Source organism: Euleptes europaea, chromosome 4 (assembly GCF_029931775.1).
Source record: "Euleptes europaea isolate rEulEur1 chromosome 4, rEulEur1.hap1, whole genome shotgun sequence".
NCBI lineage: Eukaryota > Metazoa > Chordata > Lepidosauria > Squamata > Sphaerodactylidae > Euleptes > Euleptes europaea.
Genome location: NC_079315.1, coordinates 93,330,046 through 93,346,955, shown reverse-complemented (window position 1 = coordinate 93,346,955; position 16,910 = coordinate 93,330,046). Strand labels below are relative to the sequence as shown.

At 40.6% G+C, this 16,910-nt stretch overlaps 1 protein-coding gene across 1 annotated transcript in view; it reads left to right on the top strand.

The window, feature by feature from the left end:
- NLN (neurolysin) overlaps positions 1–16,910 on the top strand; it is a 39,095-nt gene that overhangs the window by 11,038 nt on the left and 11,147 nt on the right. Inside the window, exons 4-8 of the mRNA XM_056848145.1 lie at positions 5,041–5,148; positions 6,575–6,677; positions 7,839–7,999; positions 10,234–10,369; positions 13,038–13,404. Of these exons, the coding sequence (XP_056704123.1) occupies positions 5,041–5,148; positions 6,575–6,677; positions 7,839–7,999; positions 10,234–10,369; positions 13,038–13,404 (875 nt within the window). The remainder of the gene's footprint in view (positions 1–5,040; positions 5,149–6,574; positions 6,678–7,838; positions 8,000–10,233; positions 10,370–13,037; positions 13,405–16,910) is intronic.

The following is a 16,910-nucleotide window of genomic DNA, read 5'->3' as shown; positions in this document are numbered from 1 at the left end:
GGCATGCAGAAGGTCCCAGGTTCAGTCCCCGGTATCTCCAGTGGACAAAGTAGAAGGTGGTATTAGAATAAAACTCAGGCAAGGTCTCTGCCTGAGACCCTGGAGAGCTGATGCCTGTCTGAGTAGACAATACTGACCTTGATGGACCAAGGGTCTGATTCAGTATAAGGCAGCTTCATGTGTGTTCAAGTGCTGGTTAAGGAACTTCCCATAATGCATTGGAGACTGCAAAACAGGGACCATTTCTGTTGGTCCTGGATCAGTATGCTTCTTTAATTTGTCTTAGGTCTTTGTAATACTGATTTAAATACATGGACGTCAAAAATTTATATAAGGCAGCTTCACGTATACATAAAACACATTTTTACTGTCATTCTCCCTTATCTATACTTTCTTCTCCAGCAGTTACATATGTAAATAACGTTATTTGAAAGTGTGCCTACATGCTCCTCATGTGGTCTCCATGTTTACCAGAACACACATCGTAGTACATGTGTTCACGTTACTCCCCCAAATTAAAGTTATTCTGACAAATGGAAGCTTGAATTGGGGCATGTTGAATACATTTATTTTGCCTAGCATCAACTTAGCTGTTAATATATGTTGTTTGTCACTAATTAATATTAAAGTGCTTGTTCTTAGCTAAGCATTGTATTTTGGTAAATACAGTGGGAGTAACCTATCTTAAATTGAAGGAAGTTCTTATGATTGGAGGTCAAGCCATCTAAGTTGGTTGAAGCCTCCTTAGGCTTCGCCTCCAAGTTTTGCTTAGTGGACTGGTAGGATACAGGCTTCTGTTGCTAGGCTTACAGTTTACTGAGCTGCATGGCTTTAATATGCTGTTTACGTTACTGCAAATGTAGCTTTATGTGCTTCTTGCTCAATGCATTTCCTGCACAGAAAACTCTTAATTACTTTGCATGTATCACATTTTGGTTTTCTTCCAGCATTCATTGCCCTTAGACTGTTGTAGAATTGTTTTGATTTTAATGTTGTTATAATTCCTTGAATTTATATTAGGGTCCAAGTCTTACCTAAGGTTCTCTATTGCGTAACTGTTTTTAGAATATTAATCCATCTTCAGGTAGCATGTATGTCTTGGTGATGGGTGAGCCACATTTGTGAGGCTGCTTCATTGGAGCGCCTCCTTCACAAAACCTGGTCAGGTTGCCTTTGTTTAAAAGAGATGATACTCAGTAGAAGTTGCTTAATTGCCTAGAGGTATTTTCCCGAAACATAATTTAATCCCTGTCCTTGTTGTTATCCTGATGACTGAATGGTGGCATCCAACTAAGCCTCTGCAACTGAGTACTTCACCCTGTCTCTTTTTGAATTAAAAGTTTATTATTACTTCCCTCTCTAGCCCACTGCACACTCCCTTAAAACGTTCCTCTTGCGGGTCAGGGAACTCTTTGCAGCAGCATGCTTTTCTTCTCATGGAAAAGGAATTGGGAATCCAACTTACTGTATTTTGTACCCAGGTCATACAGATGCGATAGTTAAAAGAGTCGGGCACTGTTGTCAGCGTGGTGTAGTGGTTAAGAGCAGTGGTTTGGAGTGGTGGACTCTGATCTGGAGAACCGGGTTCGATTCCCCACTCCTCCACATGAGCAGCGGAGGCTAATCTGGTAAACTGGATTTATTTCCCCACTCCTATACATGAAGCCAGCTGGGTGACCTTGGGCTAGTCACAGCTCTCTTAGAGCTCTCTCAGCCTCACCTATCTCACAGGGTGTCTGTTGGGCGGAGGGGAAGGGAAGGAGATTGTAAGCTGGTTTGATTCTTCCTTAAGTGGTAGAGAAAGTCGGCATATAAAAACCAACTCTTCTTCTTTTCTGTGTACATCTATGTACGCAACTAGTTATTTGATGGCTGCCTCATATTTGATGGTATCCCCTCCACTATTTAGTGAATGAAGCACTGAAGGTTATTTTTTGTCTGGTCTTTTACGCCATGCATCAATCCACAATTTCCCCTGTAATCACAATAGTTTCCGTCCATAACTCCTTGCCCTTCATTTATGACCATTCATCTGTAGATCTGTTGCATGCAAAAATCGCATAATACTTGGTACTGTGACTGGATTGCAAGAAGAACTTGGATGCAAGCTTGAGGTGGGGCATCTGGCATACCACAATGAGCTTGGGAAACTGGAAATCTGTTCATAGGGAATGAGGAGCATGGAGAATATTGTCACCAGAGAGGCAGAAGGAAGAATCAAACTGTCCTCAAGGAGAGACAGCCTGAGTTTCAGTCCCTCATTACGATGAGATTCCCAGAATGGGTGACTAGCTAGATAATGAATATTATTTCACTGAAGACAGTACGTATCATAAGGTAGAAATGATCTTGACTTGTGAGGTCCTGACTGGAAATGGTTGCCATACTTCCTGCCTGAAGTCAATCCAGGATTAGCCATGAACATTTGGAGTGTTTCTTGCATACAGAAAAAGAATTCAAGGAACATTTCCTCACCTGCAGTCTGCCTAGTTTCCTCCTTCCACCTTTGCTTTTTTGATTATAGAGACTGCTGACCTACCAGGCACGCCCATAATCCAAAATATTAAACTACTTCGTCTTGATTAAGAATCATGTTGCAGAAAACAGGAATGAACTGTAGATGTCTCACAACAAATGTCGCTGCATATTTTCAAGATTACCTTGGTATTATATGATGACATTGGTGGACTTCAAAATGTATTAAAATAGAAGAGAGGGGATATATTGTGTGTTGTAAAAACAAACTTTGTTCCCAAAAATTTAGAGATAAAATGACCCCTGGATTTTGTACTGTTTAGAATAAATTCCAAGTTATTGTAAAGGACAAATCCACCAAGAGAATCTGAATATTTAGTGCATCTGTGATATTATATAACATAATTTTTTGTGGTCACGTACACAAGCTAGCAAGGGCATGTTTCGGAATGCTTCACTGTTTTCCACCCACATGGGGAGGGGGGGAAATAGTATTTTACAGCTGTGCTAATATCCCAGCTCACACTGTTTGCCTGTGTTCTCTCAAATTACACTTATAATTAATAAAGAAGATTAGACAAAATCTTACAAACTAATTAATGGATTGCATCCAGCTGGTTTTTCAGCTGGCACATAAGGGAAGTCTATTCTGGGCATCATGGGGCATGTTTAGGCAGAAGTTATGTGGGATGGCATGAAATTATGTGGAAGAAAGAATCCAACTCAGCGCCCACTTCAGGCTGCTGGTATTGACCTTTAAAGCCTATATAGCTCGGGGCCAGAATGCCTGGAGGGACCACCTACTTTCATATGAAGGCTCTCATATACCACCCCCATCATTTTTGGAGTGCATGCTTTGGGTGTCCCCACCATTTGAGGCCAGACAGATGAGAACCCAAGAAAGGGTCTTCGTTGTGGTACCAAGAGTTTGGAACTCCCTCTCCCGGGAGAGTAATCTGTCTATTGTTGTCTTCTGCCAGCAGATAAAGATTTTATTGTTTTTTTTGCCATTCTCTTGTATTCATTCTCACATACTACTGGAAGGGCATTCCAGGGAGAAGTGCCACCACTAAGGAAGTCCTCTCTCTAGTTGCTATCTGCCTCATCTTGCATGCAAGAGAACAGTCAGTAGAGCTTGAGGATAAGAACTGGTGGGCTGAATGGTATGGGAGAAGGTGATCCTAGCCCCAAGCCGTTTTAGGGTCTTAGATTCAGAAACCAACTAGCACCCAATGCAGATTCTTCAACACAGGGGACTCTGTACCCAGCCACTGACAATAAGCTGGCTGCTGTGTTTTGAACCAGTTGAAGTTTACAGACGGTCTTCAAAGGCAGTCCCACATTGCAGTAGTCTAACATTGTGATCAGAACGTAGGTCTGTGGCTCTCATGCTTTTCAAGAAACGGCCACAGCTAGAATACATGCAGAAGGTGATAGAAGGTGCTACAGACAAGGGTCCAGCTCTGTGAACCTGCCATCCAGGAGAGGCTGATCTTTAAGTCCTCAAACACAATGGTGTTGGTATCATCGACTATATTATTGGGATTGAACTTCAGGATTTGGGGGGGGGGTATCACGGCAGGCCAGCTGTGGGCTTGGCACCAGTAAACTCACACCATGAAGAGCTAAAAAGATCTTTATTAGAGAAAATTAGAAAAGATATTAAAACAAGGCATATAGTTCAGTGATGACAGGATGCATTTAAAAATAACAAAGTTAACTTGCTGACTACTTACTGAAGTCCTAATATATTGTAGTTGGTTCTCGAGGCGTAACGTTTCCAGAGCTTAATGCAAATGTCTTTCTGGCAGCAAGGAGGGAGAAGGAGAAAAAGGGATGAGAAACTATTCTTCTTACTAGCTACACTTATGGGGAAAGCTGGTCCTAACCTCCTGACCTTCCACAACTAATCATAGGGCTGTCTTCATGGAACCTACCAGAAAATGAGCGAATTTCCCACTCCCAAGTGAGATTCTCAGTTGAGGCACATGATCCAATTAAGCCTGCCTGGGAACCTGTCCTTGAGAGAGAGACTGATATGGGGGGGGGGGTGCACTCTGCACCTACGAAAGGCAGAAAACTAACTCAGGCTGGAAAATTCCTTCAAAATGGATATTATCTTGACAAGGGGTTGGCCCTTATCCATTCTGTTACATTCTCCAAGCCTTTGTTCAGGATTTCCCAGCCCATCCATTGGGCAGAAGTAGATCTGGGTGTTGTCTGCATGTAGGTGGTACCTCACTCCAAATCCTCAGTTGACATCTCCCAGCAGATATAGATCTTTAATAGCGTGGGAGGCAAAATGGACTGCTGTGATACCCTACAGCAGAAGTGTGCTTGGTCCAAAAGGACGGCCCCAGCACTACTTTCTGAAATTTACCGGCCAGGTAAAAGCAGAATCACTGAAGTATGGTGCTCCCTGGTCCCATCTGCTCTGCTTTAGCCTTTCTGTTGTGCAGAAGAACTCAAATAATCAGCACTTGTTGTTGCTCCTGTAGTGCTCAATAAACTTTTTAATATGGTGATGCAGAATAAATTATTGTTATCATGGTTTTTATTTTTCAGCAAACATGTGACATTGCATCTTTAAAGCCTGAAGCCAAAAGATACTTAGAGAAGTCAGTAAAAATGGGTGAAAGAAATGGGCTGCATCTTCCTCTTGAAGTACAGAATGTGAGTTTGGCATCTTTCAGAAATGAAGAGCCTATGTTTTTACATGCTTATTATGTTTCCATTTTAAACTGTACTCATGTGACCGTCCTACTACGTTAGTAGTAGCCAACGGAAAGTTGAAACGATAAAATGAGATTTTCAAATGATATTTGGTGATAATGTTTCAGAACTATTAACTTTTGAGGGAGGGGTTAATGGTTTTGTTTCATTTTTTTGAAAATTTTGCAAGTCGATGTTGACAAATCACCTGAAGCTATGGCTTGGATCCTAAGCATCATGAACAGAGTCATGCTATAGGGAGACACTTTACTCCCTCCGTCTTCAGACTTTTGCGCCCTCTCAAAAATTTGGTGTTGCAAGTCAGTGGACCAGAAGGAACAGAGTGGAGAGCAAACTGGGAGCCCTGCAGCAAGATGGAGAGAAGCGTTTTAACAAGTCTGCTCTCTTCGGCACCTGGGTAACGATGGCTTTCAGGCTACAGTGACTGTATTCAAGCACCACTCTTTTGTACTCAATAAAACTCCTCTCCCAGTTGCTCTGCAATAGTCAGGGAGGTAAATACAGAAGCTGTCAATCTTCCTTTTATTCTGTATGTCTAAAATCAGCCATTACTTGGAAATTGTAATCATTGTTACCTTTCCTGATCTAGGAACTTCTGTTGTGAGTTTCTACACAACTGAGAATAGAAGTAATAGAAAAGGATGAATAAGTTGCAGGAGAGGGGAGTGACATATACACTATTTTGCACCTTGAAGAAACAATTTTGGAGTTTTATTTCTTTGGCGGATGTTACTTTTCCATCTGCATTCTAAATTATGTGTTTCCAACTAAATGTGAAATGCATTTGATTTCCAGCGGCTTGATAACTTTCTGCAACTGATTTGATTTGGATCCTGACTCCCAGAAATGGGAGCAGTTTACAAAAGCTGCAGCTCATCTTCTTTCTCTGCCCCCAGAAGACCCTGCATCTCTGAAAAGCTTCTGCTGCAGATCAAGGGACCCTCCTGAGCAATCTGCCATGTGACTAGGGACCACAGCAGGAAGGAGGGGGAAATCAAAGACTTGCCTTATTCAAATAAGATGCGGAGCAGTAATTCTACCACATTCTCCCTTTTCCTGCATTTCCTTGTGCCCTATGTCATATTGTTGAGGGGGTGATCTGACCTTAATAGAGGCTGGGGTGTATGAAGGTGGCTGCTCAGGGAAGTGGAAGCTGGGAAGATCTGCTGCTGCAGTTTTCTTCTGTTCACAGAAGCTAGGATCTAGCCTGAGCATCCTATACATTTTTTGGTTCCGTTTATCTTTTTAAGTTGTCTTCTTCTTTTAAATTACAGTATGAGTGGAAACAAAACCATACAAATAAAACACGTGAAACACTTATGCTATAACACACAATGTTTGTTTTTTAAAAAATCTCAATATTCAGGAAATCAAGAAAGTAAAGCAGAAACTGAGTGAGCTGTGCATAGACTTCAACAAAAATCTTAATGAAGAAAACACGTTTCTAGTATTTTCTCAAGAGGAACTTTGTAAGTATATTTGTTTAAGAATTGATGTGGATAAATGATGTATGTAATTTGAGCAAATAGCTTCATAAACATAGGTAAGCCCTTCATTAATTTTTAAGATATTTATAACCCGCCTTATTTCCCAGCAGTCTGCTGAATCATGCTGGCTTGGGGGCTAAGGTTTACACCTGAAGCTCCCTTAACACTTTATTAGGAAGGCTGAAGTAACTAAGAGGAGAGTAATACTGAAGCCATTTTGATTATGAAACCCAGCTGCCAATATACTTGTAGCCAGGACCATTCCCTAATCTTCCTTGGGGTTCTTCTGCAGTGCCACTAAAACATGTGCCTTGCAAACAAGTTAAAGCCAGCACCCAGCTGACACACTGAGTCCTAGTATTGGACTGTAGATATCTTTGGGCACTGAGTCCATATGATAAGCTTCATCTCTTCAGAATCCTGGTTGCATCTTTGCCATTTTTCTCTCATTTTAATTTTCTGTTGGCATTCATTTTTCCTCTGTGGGGTTAGTCTTCCTTTTTGACCTGTTCTGTCTACTTTGGAATATTTCCTTAAGAATACTAAGCTGTCTTCATTGTCCAAGAATTTTAAATTTAGAAATACGTGTTGTCACCTTAAAATATCAACGTCATCATATTGAAATTATTACATTTGGAAAGGTTTATTAACTTTTTTCTGATAATGGATTAACATTTCTTTTATTAACAATAAGCTCCTTCAACCAGAGGTCTTGAGCCATACAATAAATTCATGATTCAAATATCAATAATAATTACAGAAGGATAGATAAAATAAAATTATGCCACTAGTAAAATCGTGAGATTGGCCTATTAATCTTTGGCGGGAGAGTGTCTCAAAGATATTATACTAGACCAGAATTTTGTCCACAAATTGCATAATTTGAGGACTAATGTCAGTGAATGAAAAGGAAAATACCTGAGATAATGGCTTGACGTGTATTTGTACTGTTGAGAAGTAAAATGTTTATGTAAGTACATAAGTAAGAAACATATCAACTCCAGGGTTGTGATTCCTTTCACAATACTAGCAAGTTGATAATTCAATAATCTCAATGATAGCCACTTGAGGGCATGTTTTATATTTTAAAGAAGTGTCTGCTGCTATCCTTGTATTAAATCCTGTAAAAAATATGTTTCCCAGGTGCTCTTCCTGATGATTTTATCGGTAGTTTAGAGAAGATTGATTCAGACAGATATAAAGTTACCTTAAAATATCCTCACTATTTTCCTGTTCTGAAGAAGTGCTGCGTTCCAGACACCAGGCGAAAAATGGAAAGGTCTTTTAACACAAGGTGCAAAGAGGTATGAGAGATCCGTCCCATCCATAATCAAAGGAAGAGATAATAGAGCGCAGAGCTAACTAAAATAGATGGAGGAGTGGCTGTGGCTCAGGATCAGGCACATGCTATATGTAGCCGAGTGGTAAGCTGCAGTACTGGAGTCCAAGCTCTGCTCACGAGACCTGAGTTCGATCTTGAAGGAAGTCGGTTTCAGGTAGCCGGCTCAAGGTTGACTCAGCCTTCCATCCTTCCGAGGTCGGTAAAATGAGTACCCAGCTTGCTGGGGGTAAAGTGTAAATGACTGGGGAAGGCACTGGCAAAACCACCCCATAAACATAGTCTGCCTAGTAAACATCGGGATGTGACATCACCCCGTGGGTCAGGAATGACCCAGTGCTTGCACAGGGGACTACCTTTACCTTTTAATATGTAGTATTTTATTGTATTTTTATCCTGAGATCTGTCCAAAAAGTCCTGGGCAGTGAACATTCTTGTAAAGGTTCAAGAGGAATTTGTTGTTGTAATTGTTGTAGTTAATGTGACATTATTCCCATTTTGGACATCTGTCCAGAAAGCCCAGGGCAAGTGAATCTTGGAGTTACCCAAATCCTCGCAGCTGTGTGGGGTTGCTTCTGGAGGGGGAAGGTAACTGTCCCAAGTTCACTCAATGTGTCTTACAACTGAATGTGAATTTGAACACTGGGTCTCTCTCAAAGTCCAGCATTGTTCTACAACACCATGCTTGACTTTCCAGCAGCTAGAATTATGTCCCAGTCTTTGGTATTTTCTCTTCTGTGTGGATCTTAGGTTGCAGTGCTAGAAGAACCTCTTCATTTGACCATGGGGAGAAGTTGCTAGTCAGCATTAGGAGTACTGGTAGAATTGCAAAATAATGTGATGAACAGAAACAAAATAAAAAGGAAAATCGTTCCTAATCCTTTTGGTACTATGGTTCTATTAGCATTCTAAAGAATTTTCTTGATGGCACCATTAAGAACGGGCTTTAAGCTGTTTGCCCTGTTAATTGAACATGAAGATAAAAAAGGTTAATGTAAAGACTGAAGTTAATTAAAAAGGTTAATTTAAGAAGTAAGACTTTGGGGCTAAGTTGGGTCAAAACCCATAATAAATTTTTGCATGATGGCACATGCCCTAGGCTCTATGCATTTTCATGTACTGATATGCCTTGCCCTTATTCTGCTTAACATTATTTTAATGAATTTTGCTTAATTAACTCAATTTTATCTTAAGAAGCAAACATTCATAAAGATCACCAGTGGCTTGTTTTTTGTATTGAGTTTTTCAGCAGGAGAAAGTGAGTTGTAAAAATCCAAGAGGAATTTGTAGTTGTAGATGGGGCATTATTCCCATTTTAGATACTTTCAAAGGAAGACGTAATTTTTCTTAATGTGTTTATTATATATTACTTATCCTGGAGTTGAATCTAGGTACAAGAGGATTATTCATCAGTCGATGTAGTTAAGATGATTGGTTGCAAGAGGAGCACCTTCTTTGAAACTTTGTGAAATGAGAGAGCTTTTGTCAATTTAGATGTAATGAAACATAATCAGAATGATTTTTGAGTGGGGAATTTAACTGTCAAACATATCGGTTTCTTTTACGAAGATGGATTACTAGCAACTTAACAAAAACACTATAGTGCAGTTAATTGTAATGATACTAGTTGTCCTGTCCTATGTTTGTAAATGACATATCGGCATGTGTCAAAAGTACAGGGTAAGATAACACTATCAGACATTCACCACTATATTGTTAAAAAGAATGCTTAGACTCATAGCTGCCCAAATGTCAGTCTGAATCGTCATATAGGTGCAGAATGAAATCTGCAGTTGAGAGAAAGGTTATGTCAATATTGCAGTGATACATGTAGAAATAAAGCAGCTTTATTTTGAGTCTGGTCAATTGGTTAATCTAGTATTGTGCATTTTGACTGACAGCAGTTTGCCAAAGTCTCAGGCAAGTGCTTTTCCCAACCCTTCTACACATTATCCTTTCGAACAGGAGATGCCATAGAGTAAATACGCTGTACTGCCTAGCTATGGCTCCCCTCTCCAAGTATTGTTACTTTGCTTTGAATACATAGAGAAATTTTCTACAGTTTTTTAACAATACTATCAGTATGAGGAGCATTCAACATATTTCATTCAAAACCTGTGTTGTTGCTGTGGTTTAAAGCAGACTTTGGTTAATTCTTTATCTGAAATAACAAAAAAAAAACCTTCATTGTTTCCCTAGGACAATGCTAAAATTCTTCAGGAGTTGCTTCCTTTGAGGGCAAAATTAGCAGAACTTCTAGGATACAGTACACATGCCAACTTTGTACTGGAGCTAAACACTGCGAAGATCACAGATAATGTAACCGCTTTTTTAGGTCTGTCTTATTTATCTGTAATATAATTTTACAAATATTAAATTAAAAATTAAAAAGTTTTCTTGGGAGGGGGAAGGTAGCTGCTGATTTATACTCAGAAACAACTGCCGTGTTGTGACAGACCTCTGTTTGCCTAGCCAGGGGAGAGCAGGGATTTTTTTAGGGTCTGCGCTGGTGGACGCTTGCCTGGCAGAAACCAAGCAAGGGTAAATGGCAATGCAGGGACAGGATGGAAAAGCAGGAGTGGCACCCGGGAAAGTTGATGGGGTGCCTCAGGCCTTGTATTAACAAGCTAAAAAAGGACTCCAGGTGAAACTGCTAGTATACTACGAGGGCATGGATGTAAGTGAGGTGAAGCATGAGGGGGATGAACCCAGGGAGGCACCGGATAACACACATTGAGGAGAGACATAGGAGGGGCGGTCGGGCATAGTCTGGGACTGGCAGGTGAGGAAGAGTAATGTAACTGTTCCTTTCACAAGAGCTAGAGGTTATGTTGTTCCCTCATGTGGCATAATATCGAACCCAGTTGGGGAATTGCTACAACTATCTAGCTTCCTGTGTTGTCCTTTTCCTCTAACCTGATTGGCATGGAATCACAGCCACTCCCCAGTATGCTTCACCTGGCAGTGTTGGCGCCCAGCAGCCCATAGGAAGCAGTCCAGTAGCAGTCCCAACAGTGACATTTACACATGTATACTTGGTTTACAAACCATTCATTAATTATAAATAACGGTAACTAAGCAGTTAGAGTATGTAGTTAATGTACCAAAATCTTGAAATCCAGTGCACCTTTTTTAAAAAAAAGCGAAACATAAGAAGATCCCTGCTGGATCAGTCTAGTTGCCTTCAATCAGTCTGTTGCATACTGTTTCCCATAGCGGCCAGCCTGATGCCCTAACTCATACCCTAACATGCTGCATTCAACTAGCAGCAGCCAGCGTTGAGAGATGTACTGCCTTTGAACACAAAGGCTTTATTTAGCCATCATGGCTAATAGGTTCATAAAGGCCCAGTCCTCTTTTAAAGCCCTCTAAGGTAATGGCTACATCTTGAATGACTGAGTGCAACAAGTCAATTATGTGTTGAATGAAGATATACTTCCTTTGTCTTTCCTGAAACTACTGGCCATCTACTTTATTGGGTACCCCTAAGTCCAAGTGTAAAGGGGAAGTTATCTATCCACTTTCTCTTCTTCATGTGTAACTTTATAATCATCTGTCATAGCCCCATTTAGACATAATTTTTCCGAACTGGAAAGCCCCAAACCTTTTAGCCATTCCTCATAGGAAAAGTATTCCCTCTTGAACACTTTGGCTGCCTTCTTCTGCCCCCTTTCCAGCTTTACAATATTCTTTTTTGAAATGGGGCAAGCAGAACCATTGACAGCATTCCAAATGAAGTTGCACACTAGATCTATAAAAGTTCATTTCACTTTTAGTCCCTTTCTTTAACATAAAAATTGTCCTTTTTCACCACTACTGAATACTGATTCTGCATTTTCATTTGCTATCCACCATAAGATGAATAGCCCAGGCTAGCCCAGCCTTAGAAGCTAAGCAGGGTTGGACCTAGTCAGTATTTGGATGGGAGACCACCAAAGAATACCAGGGGCAGAATACGGAGAGGCATGCAATGGCAAACCACCTCTGAACATCTCTTGCCTTGAAAAACCCACAGGGGTCACTGTAAATCAGCTGTGACTTAACGGTGAAAAAAAATCCACCATGACCCCCAAGATCTTTTCCTGACCAAGTGTCCACAAATTCAGCCCCCCTCAGTGAGTGTGTGATTAGGATGCTTTGCCCCAATATGTATCACTTCACACCTACATCACACCTAATTTGTCATGTTGTTGCCAGCTGCTCCAGTTGGAAAAATCCTGTTGAACCTCATCACAGTCAACTCTGTTTTTAACTGGCTTGAATGACTTGGTGCCATCTGCAAAACTGGCCACTTCAATGTTAATCCCTGGTTCTGGTTCATTAACTAATAAATTAAGTAGCATTGGTTACTTCCCTCCAGTACAAGAAATGTCAATTTACCCTTGTTCTCTGTGTCCTGTTCTTCAGCAAGTTATTGAATCACAGAAGAACACATGGTCTTATCCCATGACTGCTAAGTTTATTCAGGTGCCTTTGATGAGGGACTTGTCAGAAACTTTTTGAAAGTCTAAATATATATCTGTCACATGACCCTTATGTGAGCACCCATTCAGTTGTAAATGGGTGTAAGCAATAATTGGGCTGGAAAGTCCATGGCTATAAAAATGTGTCCTTGGCCTATCAATCCCCTACTTTCCATATGAAAATATATGTGCCATAAGGATATTAGCCCAGTTGTTTAGAACCCCATGGGACTTTGGCTAAAGTAAACTGTACTAGACATCCTTGTATTTAGCTGAGTTGCTCTTCCAGTAAATTTATTGCAAGTATTTTAATTAAGGAGGAATTCCTTGGGTATATTAAACATTAACTTGACATTGCTGTCCCAAAACAGGTTTTTACTGATTCATCAATGTCTACCATGTATATTAGCTATATCTGATATTTTTTTCTTGGACCTGCGTTATAGTTATGAATGAAAATAGTTGAAAAACCTAGGAAGTTCTGTAATAACATGGTGTATTCTACTAAATAAGTTGGCATAGTAATTGTTTCCTTTTCAGATGATCTGAGCAACAAGCTGAAGCTTCTGGGTGAAGAGGAGAGAGAATTTATTCTAAACCTGAAGAAAAAGGAGTGTGAAGAAAGAGGCTTTGAATATGATGGACAAATTAATGCATGGGATCTGCATTATTATATGAACCAGACGGAAGAGCTCAAATATTCAGTAGATCAAGAGAAACTGAAGGAATACTTCCCTATCGAAGCCGTCACAGAAGGATTACTGAACATTTACCAGCAGCTGCTTGGTCTTGTCTTTGAACAAGTCGATAATCCCCATGTTTGGCATGAGAGCATTACTCTTTACACAGTGAAGGACAGTTCAACAGGAGAAGTTTTAGGACAGTTCTACTTGGACCTATACCCAAGGTACTCATGCAGTTTGTGGCTAATATAATCCTTATTGTTATTATGATTAAGATGATGCTGATTTTTAGTAGTTGCAGGGTGGGCGCAGTATTAGAGCTCTGAGGACCTGATTGTGGCATGCAATTTCTTGTGCGTGCTCCTCATTTTTCCCCAAGGAACCTTTCTGGCAACTTTATTGTATTTGGCACATTCGTTCAGCATGGTCTGTATTAACACTTCTTCCCATTATTTCTGGAATTTATTCATGGGCACAGCATAGAAGCTAAAAATATAAGAGCCAGTAACTGCGTGCTCCTAATATTTATTTGTTTCATGTTTGCAACATGCCCTTACAGCACCTGGCATGAAGGTGTATCCAGCCCTTATTTGGTGAAAATGAACAGGCGCTTGGGCACAAGGAATTCCTAAATCTCCTCGAGCAACCCTTCCAATTTGATTGTGGATTAGAAAACCAGGTGCTGCAATTTGGGGGCCTCTGTTATTGCTCATTCATCTCCACCTTGAAAACAAGATTGCAAATATCATGAAACCTGACCTTTGCCTTGACGAAAGGCTTGCGACTTCAGTTCCCTTCGAGAATACACAGATCTAAATAGAAAGGAAGGCATATTGTTTCTTTGTTCTTCAGAGGTATTTTATTCTCATGCGGTGCAACTCTTAAGCATGTTTGTTGAGAAGTCCCACGGAATTCAAAGTGCGCAGATTATGCACAGATTTGTGTACTGCAAAGCATAAAGGAAGAACTCTTAGAACTTTCTGCAGTTAATTTAGTAGGAAATCCCTTCAATTAAATATTTTGCTGCTCTTCTTCCTTGGCCAGTTCTGACATAATACCAAACCATGGGTTGGCTGTTGAAAATGAACTTGCAGGCTCCCCTTTCCTTAGTATCTCGTCCATTTTTTAGTTCTTGCCAACCTGAGTTCGATCCCGACGGAAGTTGGTTTCAGGTAGCTGGCTCAAGGTTGACTCAGCCTTCCATCCTTCCGAGGTCGGTCAAATGAGTACCCAGCTTACTGGGGGTAAAGTGAAGATGACTGGGGAAGGCACTGGCAAACCACCCCGTAAAACATAGTCTGCCTAGTAAACGTCGGGATGTGACATCACCCCATGGGTCAGGAATGACCCGGTGTTTGCTCAGGGGACCTTTACCTTTTTAACCATAGTTTGCCGTGACATATAAATTGAAAGGATATGGTTGGCATTAACCCCCCAGGCATGTTTTGCAAACCTGCTTCAGACCATGGTTTTCAAGTCATGGTTGTGACCAGAACACTAACCATTTTGTCTGGATGTTACAACAAGCTCTAGTTAGTGAAAACCAGGAGGTGGGAAATGCATGTGGAGAAGGGGGAACATATGAATCATGTTTTGACATTATGCCTGGACTGAGCCTACATATTTGTATCACTGCTCTGAATTTATGATCTTTAGCTAGAGTCACTCTTGCTTGTTCAGCAACACACCCTTCATACAGGCCACTGCTTTTTCATGTTTAGCCTCATCTAGAAAGTGTTTTCTTTCTATGCCACGATATCTTATATCTCAGCTGTCAACTGGCTTTCTCTGGACTTGGTTCTATTAAGCATTTTAACTCACCAGTTGTGGCTGCCCAGATGCAGCGAGGCCTGCAACTCTGCTAATTATAGAAATAATCTTACTAAATGAGTTAATTAAACCTCTTGTTTTCATGGCTCCTTCTTGTAATTCTAAAGGCTACTTTTAGTACTAAGGTCAGGCTGAGGTTTTATATCACAATACCATTTAACTTCTATAGCAAATGTTATCCTGGAACTATGGAGAAACTTGTTTATTGACCCCAGTCCAAGAAACAACAATCCCAAAATGATTTTATTTAACTACGTGATATAATCTTCTGGATGGCAGTTGATATAAAAGCACAAGAAAATGAAACTGATTTCGTATAATCAATGAATGTTGTGCTTGTAATCGTTCCTTGTCTTGCACTGTATACACAAGACTGCTACATTCTAGTATTCCATATTATTTAAACGAGAATCATTACCACCTCAAATTACCACCTTAGAGAGCCAGCATGGCATAGTGGTTAAGAGCAGTGGTTTGGAGCGGTGGAGTCTGATCTGGAGAACCAGGTTTGATTCCCCTCCTTCTCTACATAAGCGGTGGAGGCTAATCTGGTGAACTGGATTTGTTTCCCCACTCCTACACACGAAGTGCCCTGACCTGGATGGCCCAGGCTAGCCTAATCTCGTCAGATCTCAGAAGCTAAGCAGGGTTAGCCCTGGTTAGTATTTGGATGGGAGACCACCAAGGAATACCAGGGTTGCTGTGCAGTGGAAGGCACTGGCAAACCACCTCTGATAGTCTCTTGCCATGAAAACCCCAAAAAAGGGGCCACCATAAGTCAGCTGTGACTTGAAGGCACTTTACGCACGCACACACACACGAAGCCAGCTGGGTGATCTTGGGCAAGTCACTCTTTCTTAGCCTCACCTACCTCACAGGGTGTCTTGTGAGGAGAGGAAGGTGATTGTAAGCCGGTTTGAGTCTCCCTTAAGTGGCAGAGAAAGTCAGCATATAAAAACCAACTCTTCTTCTCCTCCTCCTCCTCCTCTCTGAGTAATGCAGATTAGTGTTCCAACATCATCTGAATGCATTGACAGGATGGGACAAAAATCCATGTTTTAATCACCTTGATTTTAAGGACAACAAGATGACCAACCAGTTATACATGCTGTTGCATATATGCCCTTAGCATGTTGCTTTTCAGATGTTTTACTTCAAAGCAGGTTGGTTTAACAAAGCAAATGCCAGATTTTGTTTGAAAAGAACTTATTTGAAATTGTTCCAAAAGCTGTTAAATCCAAAACTCTAATAAAGTGTGTCCACAATTCAAGCACAATTCAAACCCCCTTTCCCTTAGATAATAGCTACAAATACCTAGTTTTCAAAAGGCACTTTCAGACATACTTTCCCAAGGGTTTATTATGTGTTTGCTGATTGATAAGCTGATTCAGCATGCTGGATGTTTGCGAGCCAAATGGCTGCTCTTTTCATCCCCTCAGTAATCATTTCATTCAAAACTATGAGTAGTATGTACATAGGCACCTATATTCAAATTGGTACAGCCATTGCTGCTTTCAAAGACAGAGACAGAAAGGAATAAAATATGTATGTTATCCTTTTGTTCAAGTGACAAGGAGTTCTAGCACTGTGGCATTTTTGTGCCACCACAAAAGAAAAACAGGCATAGAATGTTTTTATGAGAAATGTTTAGGCTCAAATGTGGCCTGTAACTTCTGGGTGCAGTTGCTTCAATGGGATGCAGTTACTTCAACTTGAAAAGTCTCTTTTAAAAATCAGATTACTTCGATATAGAGGATATATAGGGACAGGGCATAAATGCCCTGGATAGGATCAGTATAGTAAAAGGCATAATAGGATGTAATATAGCTCTTTCTGTGGACTGCAGAAGATATTGAATGGAGCCTGATTTTAGTGCATTAGGATGGTCAAGAATATTGTG